Source organism: Lampris incognitus, chromosome 16 (assembly GCF_029633865.1).
Source record: "Lampris incognitus isolate fLamInc1 chromosome 16, fLamInc1.hap2, whole genome shotgun sequence".
Classification (NCBI taxonomy): Eukaryota; Metazoa; Chordata; class Actinopteri; order Lampriformes; family Lampridae; genus Lampris; species Lampris incognitus.
In genome coordinates this window covers 4241830-4259920 of record NC_079226.1, presented here as the reverse complement: position 1 = coordinate 4259920, position 18091 = coordinate 4241830, and the positions used below count along the sequence as shown (strand labels likewise).

The 18091-nt window shown below is 45.4% G+C and overlaps 1 protein-coding gene across 1 annotated transcript in view; it reads right to left on the bottom strand.

Moving 5' to 3' along the window:
- LOC130126676 (neuronal PAS domain-containing protein 3) overlaps positions 1-18091 on the bottom strand; it is a 508822-nt gene that overhangs the window by 54514 nt on the left and 436217 nt on the right. Inside the window, exon 7 of the mRNA XM_056296287.1 lies at positions 9228-9346. Within this exon, the coding sequence (XP_056152262.1) occupies positions 9228-9346 (119 nt within the window). The remainder of the gene's footprint in view (positions 1-9227; positions 9347-18091) is intronic.

Below are 18091 nucleotides of genomic sequence, written 5' to 3'. Positions count from 1 at the left end.
TACCATGGGCGACTGCGCTAACCAGTCAACTAAAGGGTCCGACCCCTAACCAAGGGCTAGCGAGGGTAGTGATCTGTGGTCGTTACACTACCCGCCCCCCCCTTCAGGAAGTGCGTCCCCGCGGATCAGCCAATCAGCTCCCTCACCTCTCTGGGCGCACGTGCTTCTGATGGCCTCATGGTCTCACCATCCCACTTCTGACACCAACGTAGCAAATTCAGGGGGCAACCGGGAACCGCTGCCAGGACGTGAACACGGGTTGGACCCTTTAGTTGACTGGTTAGCGCAGCTGCCCGTGGTGCAGGCAACCCGGGTTCGCTTCCCGGCTGCGGGGCGGTTTCCGGCTGTCCCCCGAATTCGCTACAATATAACACACATCCAGGTTGAGACCAAGTGTGTGAAACACAGTATAACTTATACAACTGTACTGCCTTGAACTGTCCTTTTAGAATATAAATCACATTGTTTAGATCATGACAGGCTGTTGTACACGGACGTTAGTGTGTGTTCCCCATCTGACACTCCAGTTTTATAAAACACGAGATTTATCCATCCGACTGTGTGATAAGTTAATGTAAAAGTGAAAAAGGCCTTTTAATGACATAACAGATCCTGAACGTGATGCATTTGGGCCAAAGCAACAATTAATTTGCTAACTGACAGTTTAGACTACAGCAACCCACAGATGGAGAACGACTGCAAAAGGCACAGAATATTTTAATGGGATGAAAAAAATGTGGAGACAAAAATGAGAAATCTTTCCTATCAGTCGGTGAGCGTGACGATTAATCTTCACAGATAAAACTCATCTTTAGATGTTCATTCATCAAAACGAAGATCTGAAACACAACTGAATCTGTGTGTGTGTGTTTTCCAAAACTTCCTAATACTTTAGATTTCAGGCCATTACACAGAAATAAGCAAGTTAAATAATATGAGTAAAATAGGGCCTTTTCTTGGTCTCTTGTGCGCTTCCTTGTCATTATAATGTGATGTTGACTGGAACATGAAGGTGGTGCTATGTTTACTATGAAGACACCTTTATTTATCTTTACTATGAAGACATCTTTACTATCTTTACTATGAAGACATCTTCAACCTAAAAATTCAACTTAAAAATTTGAGATCACAGTCCTTTCCCGTTACTACCGGTGTTCTCCAGGGCTCTGTGTTGGGACATCTCCTATTTATTATTTACCTATTACTTCTTGGCCACATTTTCAGGAAATCTGGCATTCAATTTCACTGCTACGCGGATGACACCCAGCTTCATCTATCCACTAAGCCTACCTCCACTCTTCCACCCACTTCCCTTAGTGACTGCTTACTAGAAATTAAATCCTGGCTTTCATACCACTTCCTCAAACTTAATAGTGATAAAACCGAGGTCCTCTTAGTAGGTACTAAATCTACTTTGATCTACTTTGGCTAAACCAGATGGTTTTTCCCTAACTATTGAAAATTCTATAGTTCCTCCATCACCTCAGGTTAAGAGTCTGGGTGTCATCCTGGACAGCACATTATCTTTTGAAGCCCACATCAACAATATTACTCAGTCTGCATACTTCCACCTACGCAATATTAATCGTCTTCACCCGTCACCTACACCTGACAGCACCGCCATACTCACTCACACCCTGGTTACATCCTGTATTGACTACTGCAATTTTATCCTCTTTGGTCTTCCCCTCAAGTGTCTTCATAAACTTCAGTTGGTCCAGAATTCAGCTGCCCGTATCATTACCAGAATTCCTTCCATAGATCACATCACTCCTGTTCTTCAGCAGCTCCACTGGCTCCCTGTTAAATACCATATTGACTTCAAGATCCTGCTCCTCACCTTTAAGGCCCTTAATAACCCAGCTCCTTCATATCTTTCTGAACTCCTTCATATCCACACACCCTCCCGCACTCTCAGATCCTCTTCTGCTCTCCAACTCACTACACCATTGGCCCGCTGGACTACCATGGGGTCTAGAGCCTTCAGTCGTTCTGCCCCCCACCTATGGAGCTCTCTCCCACAAGACCTTCACAACACTGACTCTCTTTCAACATTCACATCCCATCTCAAAATGCACCTTTTCAAACTGGCATATTCAGCCTGATCCACGCTGCACTGAGTTTTGTGCAGATGATGACTTTATACTTATCTGTTGTATTAACTTTTTATTGTCTACCCTGCTTTGTTTGATTTTATGCTGTCTGATACAGTGCTGCTTGTCTTTTACTGTGTGCTGTAAGGTGTCCTTGAGTGCTCTGAAAGGCGCCCACAAATAAAATGTATCATTATTATCATCTTTACTATGAAGACAGCACCTATGTATGATGAAGATGATGTTTAGGTGGAGGTAGGTCTGAACTGTGTGTATCTATCTATCTATCTATCTATCTATCTATCTATCTATCTATCTATCTATCTATCTATTTTTTCAACTCATCTATAAAACTATGCCATCTCTCTTTCTGGCATTCCCTCATCCATCCATTCATTCTCTCTCTCTGTCTCTCTCTCTGTCTCTCTGTCATGAGTAAGTGTATGGTAGTTGGGGGAAGTGAGGGCTTTAAAGGAGGAGATGGGGATTTGGGGGGAGGAGGTAGAAAAGGGGCGGAGCTTGAAATTAACTTTGGTTTGATCTCTTCATTGATGGATCGGAAGTGAGAGATGGCAAGAGAGTGACAGAGAGAGAGAGAGAGACAGACAGACAGACAGCCAGACAGCCAAACAGAGGGAGAGAGAGAAGGAGATGGGGAGTTGAATGAGAGGAGAAGGACTCCGGCTTCTGTGATTTTTGCTATCTCCACTTCAAAAACCCCAAGATCTCTCTCTGTTTCTCTCACATCCTCCTACTTATTCCCCTTCACTCGCCCTCTCCAGCACACGGCGTATCCTCTTAATACCATGTGGAGACGCAGAGCTCCGTATCTACATAATAATGCACGTGTCACATCTCTGCCTCACTTTCATTATGTACAGACACACAGCTGGCTTCATGCTCACACAGCAGCCTTGACTGCCTCCTCATACATGCAAGAGGGTGTGTGTGTGTATGTGTGTGAGACAGACAGACAGACAGCGAGAGAGAGACAGAGAGGGAGACATGGAGAGAGAGAGAGAGAGAGAGAGAGAGAGAGAGAGAGAGAGAGAGAGAGACAGAGACAGACAGGCAGCGAGAGAGAGACAGAGGGAGACATGGAGAGGGAGAGAGAGAGAGAGAGAGAGAGAGACAGAGACAGAGACAGACAGGCAGCGAGAGAGAGACAGAGGGAGACATGGAGAGGGAGAGAGAGAGAGAGAGAGAGAGAGAGAGAGAGAGAGAGAGAGAGAGAGAGAGAGAGAGAGACAGACAGGCAGCGAGAGAGAGACAGAGGGAGACATGGAGAGGGAGAGAGAGAGAGAGAGAGAGACAGACAGGCAGCGAGAGAGAGACAGAGGGAGACATGGAGAGGGAGAGAGAGAGAGACAGACAGACAGACAGGCAGCGAGAGAGAGACAAAGAGAGAGAGAGACAGACAGACAGACAGACAGACAGACAGACAGACAGACAGCGAGAGAGAGACAGAGAGGGAGACATGGAGAGAGAGAGAGACAGAGAGACAGAGAGAGAGAGAGAGAGAGAGAGAGAGAGAGAGAGAGAAACAGAAGTGCAGATAATTTGTGCAAGTGTTAATCTAAGTATGAATTTGTTTGTGAGAGAGAGCAGTGTGTGTGTGTGTGTGTGTAATGTATCCAAGCTAGGGCTGAAATGATTACTCAAGAATCTTGAGTAACTCGATTACTAAGTTAGCTATAGTACATATAGTTATATACAGATCACTGTTTCACACGGATGATTATGTCTGTCGCACAACGCGCTTCTGCTGTGGCCAATGACATGAAGCGGGTGATGGCGCGGATTGGAAGGTGGAAGACGAGAGAGAAAATAGCGAGGGGCTCACTCAGTCAGTCAGTCAGTCACTCACTCACTCACCCAGTCACTCACTTACTCAGTCAGTCACTCAGTCACTCGCTCACTCAGTCACTTAATCAGTCAGTCACTCAGTCACTTGCTCACTCAGTCACCCACTCAGTCATTTACTCGCTCACTCAGTCAGTCAGTCAGTCACTCACTCAGTCACTCACTTACTCAGTCACTTAATCAGTCAGTCACTTGCTCACTCAGTCACCCAGTCATTCACTCACTCACTCACTCAGTCACTTACTCAGTCAGTCACTTGCTTACTCACTCACTTAGTCACTCAGTCAGTCAGTCACTCAGTCAGTCAGTCACTCACTCACTCAGTCACTCACTTACTCTGTCACTTAATCAGTCAGTCAGTCACTTGCTCACTCAGTCATTCACTCAGTCACTCACTCAGTCACTCGCTCACTCAGTCACCTAGTCATTCACTCATTCACTCAGTCGCTTAGTCATTCACTCAGTCAGTCACTCGCTCACTCAGTCACCCAGTCATTCACTCATTCACTCAGTCGCTTAGTCATTCACTCAGTCAGTCACCTGCTCACTTAGTCACTCAGTTACTAAGTCAGTCACTCACTCAGTCAGTCACTTACTCAGTCACTCACTTGCTCACTCAGTCACCCACTCAGTCACCCAGTCACTCACTCACTCACTTACTCAGTCACTCACTCAGTCACTCACTCGCTCACTCAGTCACTCACTCAGTCACTCGCTCACAGTCACTCACTCAGTCACTCGCTCACAGTCACTCACTCAGTCACTCGCTCACTCACTCACTCAGTGAGTCACTCACTCAGTCACTCCGGCCATGGCGGACCAGTCAGAGAGCCGGGCTCTGGTGTCTCTGGATTCTGTCATTGAAAATGAAGTTTGGTCTGCTTCACATGTTCCAATATTCACACTTCAGCAGCATGAAGTGTATTAGCCAGAAATAAACCCACAGACATGGAGAGAGAGACACAGACAGACAGAGGGATAGACACAAAATATAACACACACACACACACACACACACACACACACACACACACACACACACACACAGACTGTTTAGATGCAGAGAATCCCCCCTAATCCCATCTTTCCATGTCCGATCTGGCGGCTGGTCACAGAGCTTAGTAGTCTAATGTTAGACCTATAGCAGTGGGTTTCTATCGCTGTATATATCACGCACACACACACACACACACACACACACACACACACACACACACACACACACACACACACACACCATTTGGTCATGGTAGGATTATAAATTTACATGTGGAACACCTTGTCTGATGATAGATAATAACAGTATCAGCTCAATGGAGGGCTTGTGTTCAAGGGGACAAAACACACACACACACACACACACACACACACACACACACACACACACACACACACACACACACACACACACACACAAACTCCAGTGAGAATCACACCCACGGTATCAAATCCTGTCTTTCCCCTCAGTCTCAGTGGGGGTGTGGTGGGATGTGTATGTGTGTGTGTGTGTGTGTGTGTGTGTGTGTGTGTGTGTGTGTGTGTGTGTGTGTGTGTGTGTGTGTGTGTGTGTGTGTGTGTGTGTTTTGTCCCCTTGAACACAAGCCCTCCATTGAGCTGATACTGTCACTGGACAACACATTTTTTCAAACGTTTTGTTTCCTGAAAAAACCCCCCCCCCCCAGAGATGATGATGGACAACGTCAAGCTGAACACAGAAACAACTTCAGATGTGCTGCATCACGCAGGAGTTTCCTGCATCACGTAAGAACCTGGAGAAACATGAAGATAACTTTATTTAGTTCAACATGTTTCATCTCATAATGATGCTGACACATGGTGTTAGTTCAACTGAGCTTAAAATGTGTTGCAGCTGATTTTCGTCTGTACTCAGCATCCGGTGCCTCTCACGTCAGTGTCCAACAACAGTTGGCCAGCGTTGATGGATTCCAGTTGCCTTGATACCTCTTCTCCACGGTCACCATGGCCTGGTGAAACCTTTCACCATGTTCCTCACTGACTGCACCAAGACCAGCAGGGAAGAAGTTCAAGTGTGAATGCAGAACATGAACTTTCGATGACATGTTGCACTTCAGCAACATGCTGCAGCATCAGCAGTAATGTGGATGTTGTACTGGACCGTTGTGGTGAGGAGGGAGCTGAGCCGGAAGGCAGAGCTCTCAGTTTACCAGTCAGTTTCCCTTCCAAACCTCACCTATGGTCATGAGCTTTGGGTAGTGACTGAGAGGGTGAGATGGCGGATACAAGCGGCTGAAAGGAGTTTCCTCCGTAGGGTGTCTGGGCTCAGCCTTAGAGACAGGATGAGGAGCTCGGACATCCGGAGGGAGCTCGGAGTAGAGCTGCTGCTCCTTCGCATCGAAAGGAGCCAGTTAAGGTGGTTCAGGCATCTGATCAGGATGCCCCCTGGGCGCCTTCTGTGGAGGTTTACCAGGCACGGCCAACTGGGAGGACACCCCAGGGTAGACCCAGAACTCGTTAGAAGGACTACATGTCCAGTCTGGCCTGGGAACGCTTTGGGATCCCCCAGGAGGAGCTGGAGGACGTTGCTGGGGAGAGGGAGGTCTGGAGTGCCTTACTTAGCTTGCTGCCACCACGACCCGACCCCGGAGAAGCGGCTGGAGATGAAATGAGACGAGACGAAACCAGTCAGTCTCCCTTCCAAACCTCACCTATGGTCATGAGCTTTGGGTAGTGACTGAGAGGGTGAGATGGCGGATACAAGCTGCTGAAATGAGTTTCCTCCGTAGGATGTCTGGGCTCAGCCTTAGAGACAGGATGAGGAGCTCGGACATCTGGAGGGAGCTCGGAGTAGAGCTGCTGCTCCTTCGCATCGAAAGGAGCCAGTTAAGGTGGTTCAGGCATCTGATCAGGATGCCTCCTGGGCGCCTTCTGTGGAGGTTTACCAGGCACGGCCAACTGGGAGGACACCCCAGGGTAGACCCAGAACTCGTTAGAAGGACTACATGTCCAGTCTGGCCTGGGAACGCTTTGGGATCCCCCAGGAGGAGCTGGAGGGCGTTGCTGGGGAGAGGGAGGTCTGGAGTGCCCTACTTAGCTTGCTGCCACCACGACCCGACCCCGGAGAAGCGGCTGGAGATGAAATGAGACGAGACGAAACCAGTCAGTCTCCCTTCCAAACCTCACCTATGGTCATGAGCTTTGGGTAGTGACTGAGAGGGTGAGATGGCGGATACAAGCGGCTGAAAGGAGTTTCCTCCGTAGGATGTCTGGGCTCAGCCTTAGAGATAGGGTGAGGAGCTTGGAAATCTAGAGGGAGCTCGGAGTAGAGCTGCTGCTCCTTCGCGTCGAAAGGAGCCAGTTGAGGTGGTTCGGACATCTGATCAGGATGCCTCCTGGGCGCCTTCCTTTGGAGGTTTTCCAGGCACGTCCAACTGGGAGGAGACCCCTGGGTAGACCCAGAACTTGCTAAAGGGACTACGTGTCCAATCTGGTCCAGGAACACCTGGAGTGCCCTACTTAGCCTGATGCCACCGTGACCCGACCCCGGAGAAGCAGCTGATGATGAGATGAGATAAGAAGATGTTGCACTTCATGGTTTTGTATGCTTTAAGCAAGTTGTCAAGCAGCTCAGTGTAGTTTGGTGCTCTGCAGTTGCCAAGACAACAACATCCTTAAATGCCTTCCATGCTATTTTCTCTGGCCCCACTAGCAGGTCTTCTAACTCCCGGTCATTGATGACCTGTCTGATTTGTGGACCAACATAAATGCCCTCCTCAATCTTGGCATCAGTTATTCTTGGAAACATCTGTCTCAAATAATGAAATCCACCACCTTCTTGTTTCAGTGGTTTCACAAACCTTTTCCATCAATCTGAGTTTTATATGAAGAGGAGGCAGAAATATCTTTGTTGGGTGGACAAGCGGTTTATGCGCCACACTTTTCTGCCCTGGAACAAAATGCTTACAGGGTGGCCAGTTCTTTTTACCGTGATATGGCTCTTTAGCACGGCTATCCCATTCACACAAGAAACAACCGTACTTTGTATATCCGAGCTGCATTCCCAGTAGCAGTGCCAATACCTTTACATCACCACACATGTTCCAGTTGTGATTGTTGTACTGTATGTGTTCCAACAACAGGTCGATGTTATTTTAGGTTTCTTTCATGTGTACTGCACAGCCAGTGTGTACTGAAGGGGGACACTGCCACAGCTTTCAGGCTTAACTTTGCCACAGCTATAAAGACGCCATTGTTGTGGGTCACGCACACAACCCAAAGCCATGAACAATCCATCAGTGTCAGTGCAGAAACAGAGGTTGTCGACCTGCGTAAAGAAGTTTGTGAAATATTCTTCACGGTCCCAAAAGAGAAATGTTTGTACCTGGTGACAGCAAATCCCATCCTTCCAATCTTGAACCAAGTAGTTCTGCTTCAGCTTTTGACAAATCTAAGTCCCTGACCAGGTCATTTAATTCTGGCTGTGTTATCAGATGAGGATAACCAGGCGTAAAGGGTTCAACATCTGGATCAGTGTCGTATTCCACATCTGGTTCATGTGTTGTGGCATCTTCATCGGCCTCATCTAGGCTCCATGTCTCTAGTGGCTTCGGTACTGGCAGACTGTCATCATGTGGCACTGGTCTCATGGCTGAAGGCAGGTTGGGGTATTCAATAGGTTTCTCTTGGTCACCAATTTTACATCCGAGGTAGAGCTCATAGGCTTTCTTTTTTTGCAGGCTGTAGTCTTTGCGGTGTGTTCAAGTGCTACTTTCTGGCCCAGACGGCAGGCGACCTGAGGTGACGTAACAGTCAGCCTTCGTCGCAGCTAGTCGGTTTGGTGTGTCTGGGCCCTAAGATGAAAACAGATGTACTCTTAGGCCCCCCCCCCCCCGTTCAGGGATGGTTGTTCCCTCCATGCCTTTATCATAGTATTTTATAGCAGCTATGTATTGTATGTGTCATAGTATCATGTGCTGTTTGTTTGTGTCATAGTACTGTATACCGACTAAATGTACTGCATATACTCTAGACCCACTTTACATGTCAAAGTACTGAATACCAACTGTGTTTTTGTCACAGTGCTGTATTTTCTGTATGTACTGTGTCATAGTACTGTAAGTACTGTATGTGACATAATACTGTATGTACTGTATGTATCATTAGTACTGTATGTACTGCGTGTATTATTGTACTATATGTACTGCATGTATTATAGTACTATATGTACAGGTGTGTATCATAGTACTGTATGTACTGTGTGTATTATAGTACTGTGTTTACTGTGTGACTGACCTTGTATCCTGAGGACTTGATGTGTACTCCTCTCTTGGTGAGCGTTGACTTCATCCTTACGAAAAAGGAACGTTCTAGAGAGTTGTCAGGGGCCAGCAGGCTGGGGCTGTTCGCCTCCACTGTGGAGAGAAAACACACACACACACACACACACACACACACACACACACACACACACACACACACACACACACACACACACACACACACACACACAGGTTTAATTCCTTCACAGCCCATACAGGTGCTGTATAAACAGTATACTGACTGGTTGAGTTCAGTATATACAGTATATACAGTGTATACAGTATACTGACTGGTTGAGTCCAGTATATACAGTATATACAGTATGCACAGTATACTGACTGGTTGAGTCCAGTATATACAGTATATACGGTATATACAGTATACTGACTGGTTGAGTCCAGTATATACAGTATATACGGTATATACAGTATACTGACTAGTTGAGTCCAGTATATACAGTATATACGGTATATACAGTATACTGACTGGTTGGGTCCAGTGTAGACCAGATTACTTTGCAGTTTACATTTTTCATTCTTTCATGAAGTCTGGTCTTCAGTCAGCTCATATCTTCAATAACAATGTTTAGTTTGAACAGGAGACAGACGATTAATAACCTGCAATGATGTTCTGACAAACCCTCAGGACAACTAACTGACATTACTGAAAACTAAAAACAACAGCTACACTGTCTGAACAACGCTGGTAAGAATTACTGTCAGAGTAAAGAGACATCCAGATGAACACATTATATCCACTACAAAACTAATTGCAATTAATTTGTAAAACAGCATCTCTGGGCAGATTTCTGAGAAGCCTGTCTCTTTCTACTGTAAATAAATAAATAAAAATATAAATATAGGGCGGTAAGTCGACCATGTACACGGTAAAACTAGGCTTTAACATGGGGCCACGTGATGAAACTGAAACGAAGAGGTTATCTCTCATGAACAGCTTGAACCCTGTTTGATTTAACCGTTTAATCAGCAACTGATCCACTCAAACCAGGGACGGTGCATACTCAGCCTTCACTTCAGAGTTAACTTAAAGTTAACTTAAGAGTTAAGACTTCACTTAACTACAAGGGTTAACTTAACTAGAAGAGTTAACTTAAGAGTTAAGAGTTAACTACAAGAGTACATTTAAGAGTTAATAGTTAGCTTAACCACAAGAGTTAACTTGAGACTTAACTAGAAGAGTTAACTTAAGAGTTAACTAGAAGAGTTAACTTAAGAGTTAAGAGTTAACTTAACTAGAAGAGTTAACTTAAGAGTTAACTTAACTAGAAGAGTTAACTTAAGAGTTAACTAGAAGAGTTAATTTAAGAGTTAAGAGTTAACTTAACTAGAAGAGTTAACTTAAGCATAAACTTAACTAGAAGAGTTAATGTACGAGTTAAGAGTTAGTTAACTAGAACAGTTAACTTATCAGTTAAGAGTTAGTTAAATAGAAGAGTCAAGAGTTAGTTAACTAGAAGAGTTAAGAGTTAGTTAACTAGAAGAGTTAAGAGTTAGTTAACTAGAATAATTAACATATAAGTTAAGACTTAGTTAACTAGAGGTTTATGAATGTGGCGAGGGAGGACATGCAGGTGGCTGGTGTGACACAGGAAGATGCAGAGGACAGGAAGAGATGGAAATGGATGATCTGCTGTGGCGCCCCCTAACGGGAGCAGCCGAAAGTAGTAGTAGTAGATTTTTTTTCTTTTATCTTTTTTTGTTGTTCATGCAGTTCTTTGCTTTTTATTGGATTACTGTCTACTGATTGGGTAGCTTTTCTGCTCATTTTGTGTGCTCCTTGTTGTCATTCATATTTTGGTTGCATTTTCCCATATTGTCAGCTAAGGTTCTTTTTCTTTTTTTCTCTCACCTTAAGTTGAGGGGAGGTCCACTGAATAAGCCTGTGGCTTCTTGACCTCTCTGACAAACCTATGTTTTTCATTATCTGTATTTTATGCAGTCTCTGTGTGTGCAAATAAAATAAAATGTGTTAAACTGATTTCATCATTTGTTTTTTTTAAAAAAAAAATTATAAAGTGGCTTTCTTCTTTTATTTTTTTCTAGAAAGTTAAATGTTTGCAGCTATTTTGGTTGGTCGGATAAGCAGATGTACCGCACACGCCGTTTTGCAGGTTTTGAGACTGTGCTCCTTCTGATTGGTCGATAGATATTTGGGGGCGGGACAAACAGAAGCAACCCAGTATGAGATTGTTGGAAAATTAAACAGGGCACGTTCATGAGATAAAGTGATGTTATTTGTGATTAGTTGCACAGAATCGGTCAGAAGGCCTATTAGGAAATGACTGAAGAGCCGTTTCTGGCCCTCTGACCGCCAATTGGATATCCCATCTGTGAGGTGTTGAGCTCTGATGTATGTCTGAGGTATGTCTGTGTGCCATGGCGTCAGCTGCCCGGGCTAAGTGAAGGTACGAGCATCCATTAGAGGAAGGTGAGACGCTCCATTTGTCAGAATCCATCCGCCTTCACGTTGCTCATCAAATGCATATTCATAACTTCTCTATCTATCAGAGCCACCAACCAGCCTGGAGACAACAGTGGAACGCCCCCATCTCCAACACAGGACCACACACACGTGCAGTCAGCACACACACACACACACACACACACACACACACACACACACACATCTGTTGTTAATGGTAAACTCTCAGTAGTGGAGAAAGAAATACTTTAACAGTATCATTGCTTACAGAGAACCCCTCTCTCTCTCTCCCTCCCCCCCTCCCTCTACCCGTCTTCTTCCCCACTTCCTCTTCCTCTCCCTCCTTTCATCAGCACAATGACTCTCCCACAGGGTTGACAACACATAAATAAGGGGTCTGGTCACAAATGACATTGTGCTCGTCTTTTTAAAGGCTCATCTATTAGCCGTGGCGGCGCCGAGTGCCGCGTGAGAGACGCTGCCATTGTTCCACCGTCCATCCCGTCACACCGCAGATTTGTGCAGCGTTTTAATGCGTCCCCGTAGAGAAGGAAAACGCCCCGTCGCAGAATGAGTTCCTCACTGTGTGGAGTAGGTGATGCCGTGTGTGTGTTTGTGTGTGTGTGTGTTGCCCTTGATAACAGTCTCATCTTTCATGGTCAGTACACTTTTTACACAAAAGATGTTTCAATAGCTGGACTTGTGTTAAAAGCATGGAAGCTCATGTTACACACACACACACACACACACACACACACATATATATATATGATACAAGAAGGGATGCAAAAATATCCCTTTTCATTACTGACACTGATTCCGAGTTGGCCGATACCGAGTACAGATCCAATCCAATCCATTACTTTTACTGAACAGTCAGTGTTTAAACCGTTAGTTTGGGGTCAATGGGCAAAATTATTTGGATAAATTCAGAATTTCTCACCATTAATAAATGACCAAACATTCAGTAAACAAAGTCATTTTGCTTTTTATCTATGACACATCCCCACGACCCTGAGAGCAGGAGAAGTGGTTTGGATAATGGATGGATATTGCTCATGGTAAAGGTATCGGACTTAGCCTTGGGTAAACGCTCCGATACAGATACTCCATTTCAGCCATGTCAGCCCAATATCTGATACCAGTATCAGTATTGGTACATCCCTATAGACAACAATTACTAAGTACAATAATTCCAATTCTTGTTTTAAAATGTATGTTGGACTTTATTGTTAAATTCTCTCTTCGTGTTTACTTTGCTGTTATTCGGCTCTTGTAAGCTGTATTGTAGGAAGTAACAGGCAGGAAACCAGCGTGAAAATAACATTTATAAAAGAAGCAGAAATGAGCACCATCATTCAGTATGACAAACTTCTATAGCATCATGTTAGCATGACAGACTGCTGTAGCATCATGTTAGCATGATAGACTGCTTTAGCATCATGTTAGCATGACAGACTGCTGTAGCATCATGTTAGCATGATAGACTGCTGTAGCATCATGTTAGCACGATAGACTGCTGCAGCATCATGTTAGCATGATAGACTGCTGTAGCATCATGTTAGCACGATAGACTGCTGTAGCGTCATGTTAGCATGATAGACCGCTTTAGCATCATGTTAGCATGGCAGACTGCTTTAGCATCATGTTAGCATAACAGACTGCTGTAGCATCATGTTAGCATGATAGACTGCTGTAGCATCATGTTAGCATGGCAGACTGCTTTAGCATCATGTTAGCATGACAGACTGCTGTAGCATCATGTTAGCATGATAGACTGCTGTAGCATCATGTTAGCACGATGGACTAATGTAGCATCATGTTAGCATATCATGTTAGCTTTGTCTGAACCGTGGAGTGTTGTTTTACACTGAAGCAGGATTGTGGCTTTCTCCTCCTGTAGATGACAAGCTGGAGCTGTGTGTCCAGTATGAAGAAAAGGACGGATGACTGAAAAGCAAACCTACCTATGGACTACATGAACAGTAAGGATAAAACAGGTATACAGGCCCCAAACATTACTAACCATTCCTTTAATGCCTAGAAATCTGATGCGACACCTGTGTCGTCTAAGTGGTCGGCAGCGCAGGAATAAAAGCTGGCATTTTTAAGTTCGGTTAAATATTGCTGTCCTTCGCTGCTTTGATTTCAAAAACATCAGAGAAATTAGACAGGAAGAGGGTGGGACAGGAGAGGCGGTGATAGAGAGATAAGAGAGGGAGAGAGAGAGAGGAAGAGAGGAGGGTTGATGAAAGGACAGAATGACCACTGCCCTCCATCAGAAGATGTGAAAGCCAAATCAAGGTGGACACATATCAAAAAGTTTCTTGATATGTAAAATAATTGGGATTTAATAATAGATGAAGATTGTGAGGTGACTTCACAAGCTGCCTCTGCTCCAGACACTCCAGTCTTCATCAAAGCAACTCATTGTCTGGATTTGTGGGGTTGAAAAAGGGAGAGAGAGACAGACAGACAGACAGAAAGGGATAGAGAGAGCATAATCTCTGTTTTACAAGGGCACCAAAGCTCCACTTCTGAAACCAAATAGTTCACGTGCTGGACTACAACTTACTGCACTCTAAAAGCGTATCTGTAAAGACTTGAGCTGTAATTCTTCATGCTAAAATATTGTTGCGAATTCGGGGGTCAGCTGGCCAGACCGTCACAGCTGGGACGCGAACTCGGATTTCCTGCACCGCGGGCGACAACGTTAAACAGTCGACTAAAGGGTCCGACCCGTTAGCCAAGGGCTACCGAGCCTCTTCATCCGTGATCGTTACAATATCACATTTGATTAAGTTTCCCATTGGCATTTTTGTAGCAACAGCTATTTAATGTATTGTTATTTTTCATTTTATTTTTATTATATTTTCATATTTTTCCAAGAAGAAGAGTACGAAGAAGAAAATGAGAAGAAGAAGAAGAGAAGAAGACGACGACCATCGTAATTCCTCGCCCTAAGATAAGGAGGTCTAAGACTGAAGTGGGGGGGATGACGGGTTCATTATTGGAACAATTCATGTCAGTATATTGTTTTGTGATGATCCCTAAAATACCAATAAAACAAGTTTATATAAAAAAGAAGAAGAAAGAACGAGCATGTCAGATAAGGAACACAATGTGATGGGGGCTAAAACACAAAGCTAAACATTATCCAACGTGTAACTCGGTTTCATTAAATGTCGGACACGACTGACGTGTTGTTCAGTATAACCGTGTCGGACGACACGTCGCTCAGCTGTCTTTCTACAACATGTGAACTACCGCAGGATCCTCTTGTACACCAAAATCTTCAACTGCTGAAAATCGGCTCTGTGCATAACTGTAGTCCACTGACTTCCGGTTTCTACTGCAGCGGTCATCCCAGCTTCCTGTTTGTTGGCGTGTGCTATGGACAACGGCATATTTTTCACAATGCCTGCAAGATTTACCACGGATAAATGTCAACGACATGCACACGACTGTCCACACACTTTCACCTGCACCTGCCAGCACATGGGTGAAAGGTTCAAGTTGTACGTATGAAGTTATGTCCACCATTGTGGACATTTGCTGGTCGGTGCAGGCGAGTGTGTGTGGACAGTTGTGTGCATGTCGTTGACATTTATCCATGGCGAATCTTGCAGGCATCGCAAAAAATATGCCGTTGTCAACAGCACACGCCAACAAACAGGAAGCTGGGATGACCGCTGCAGTAGAAACCGGAAGTCAGTGGACTGCAGTTCTGCACAGAGCTGACTGTGACCTGCACATGAACGCTTTCTGTGTGCTCAGGATCACATTCATTGCAAAAGGAGCTGTGGGATTTGTGGTCTGAAAAGGAACTTCTGTGGCCACCAGATGATGCCGAATCCACAACAAGGGAAGAAATGAAGGTTTACTGCGTTGACAGGTGCAGTTATATTGCAATAAAGAAGAAACTTATGAATGGGTACGATGGGCCTCATTCATCAATCGTCTGTACATGCAAACGTGTTCTTGCACCCATGGGATTTGTCAGCCCTGAGTTTTGTCTAGGAGGCGGTGTAGAACCTGGGTAAGCCCTGAATGTAGACCCCAGTTGGCCAACCCTGACGCCTGTACAGGCCTGGCTGATGGCTCGCTGCAAGAGGCAGACAACACATGTCAGCGGGAGGAGTTACCAATAACTGCCAGGCTGTGCGCTGCCTGTCAGATGACCTGGAGACACAAAAAACCCCGTGGGTGTGTCAAAACACATTTGTATGTACGAACGATTGATGAATGAGGCCCATTGAGGTGGAAATAGTTAAGCAAATGACCTACAGTCAATACTTGTTGTTCAGGAGTGTGCTATAGTTGTGTTACAGTGTTAAACAAGTCAAGTATAACTGCAGAATGGATTATATTAGCAGACTAATAGAGATTTACTGGTGTGTTACCACGTGTGTGTGTTTTCTCTTATGGGGAGTGTAGCGTAATATAGCCTAGCAGCTCGCTTGTTCACTCCAACATTAAGCGGAGGATTGGTTTGCTATGAAGCCGTAAAGTGATGTTGAATAATTTACACGTCTCCTCTTCAGAGGCAAACGCTCATCTGTGCAACATGCTGACAGACATGCGGGAGGACGCATGTGTGTACACACTGTACAACACACACACACACACACACACACACACACACACAGCACTACTCTGCCCTCTACCCACAAGTCCTTGCAACAGGGTGCTGATTCTCAGACTTGGAGAGGAAGAGAGAGAGTGTTGGTCCGGCCTCGCTCGTCCGCGGCCTGCTCTCCTCTTTGAGCAGAAAAGGGGGCGGGGCTTGGCAGCTGTGATCCGCGCCGGCCCTGAGTGACAGGCCACAATCTGAAGTGTTTAAGAGCCAGGTTTGATCTCGCTGCCTTTGATTAAAACTAATGAGCTCGTTTAATTCAGAGTGGATGCTGTGATAAGAGGAACGGGGCTGATGTGATTGGATTAGAAGGGGTGGGGGTGGGTGGGTGTGCACGCCTGTGCGAGTGAAGTGTGTATTTATATGTGTGTGTGCGCGCTGAAGTCTCAAGCTTTGTGTTAAACACTCGGGGTCTCCGCTCTACCAGCCTCTTCTGTGCCGCTCTGATCAGGAATAAAAAATAAATAAAATCTCCTAATTCATATTTAATGTGTAGAACTGGAATGACTAAATCCAACACGACGGCTCCCTCCCCCCAGAGTGATGAAGGGCTGGTTAGATTTTAAATGGCATTTAATTCAAGAAGAGCGAGACGGAGGGAGAGGTGAGGAGAGGGGGATGGGCTGGAGGGATGGGTGGGACGTCATTTTACTTCTCTTGCAGGTAACAGCAACGTGTCTTAAACAGGGAGACTTTTATTTTCTTAAAACCCTCCTCCTCCACTTCCTGTGGTTGTTGTCCTGTTTCACATCACTCTTTCTTTTGTCCATTTGTACCCCCTACTAATATCTATCTGTTTTAGACTGCCTGTCTCTCGCTCTCGTTCTCTCTCTCTCTGCCTCTCTGTCTCCCTCCCCATCTCACTCTGTCCGTCTTTCTCCCTCTCAGTCTCTCCCTCTGTCTGTCTGTCTTTCTCTCTCTCTGTCTCTCCCTCTCTCTGTCTGTCTTTCTCTCTCTCTGCCTCTCTGTCTCCCTCCCCATCTCACTCTGTCCGTCTTTCTCCCTCTCTGTCTCTCCCTCTGTCTGTCTGTCTCTCTCTCACTGTCAGTCTCTCTCTCTCTCTGTCTGTCCTTCTCTCGCTCTGTCTCTCCCTCTCTCTGTCTGTCTTTCTCTCTCTCTGCCTCTCTGTCTCCCTCCCCATCTCACTCTGCCCGTCTTTCTCCCTCTCAGTCTCTCCCTCTGTCTGTCTGTCTTTCTCTCTCTGTCAGTCTCTCTCTCTCTCTGTCTCTCCCTCTGTCTGTCTGTCTTTCTCTCGCTCTGTCTTTCCATCTGTCTCTCTCACCTGCAGTTGGTACTCTAGGACCGACTGCAGGTCTGTCTGTTGCTTTTCTGTCTTCTATAGGAGCAAACAAACACTCTGAATCATATTTGGACAAACATGTCTCTCTCTGTCTCTCTCTCTGTCTCGATGTAGAGTCATGTCCATCGACCTTTAGTCATCAGTCAAGGACTCTTGGACATGAACCTCAAATACTGTGTATGATGTGTGTGTTGTGTGTGTGTGTGTGTGTGTTGCGGTCGTCTCTACTCCTGATGAATAATGATTTCATCTGGACATCAGTCATTACACCGAACAGAAACCCCCCACCTCACCACTAACACTGTGTGTGTGTGTGTGTGTGTGTGTGTGTGTGTGTGTGTGTGTGTGTGTGTGTGTGTGTGTGTGTGTGTGTGTGTGTGTGTATGTGTACACATCTGCTTGGGGGGCCTGTTTTGTTTGTGTGTGCATGTGTGTGTGTGCATGTGTGTGGGTGAATGA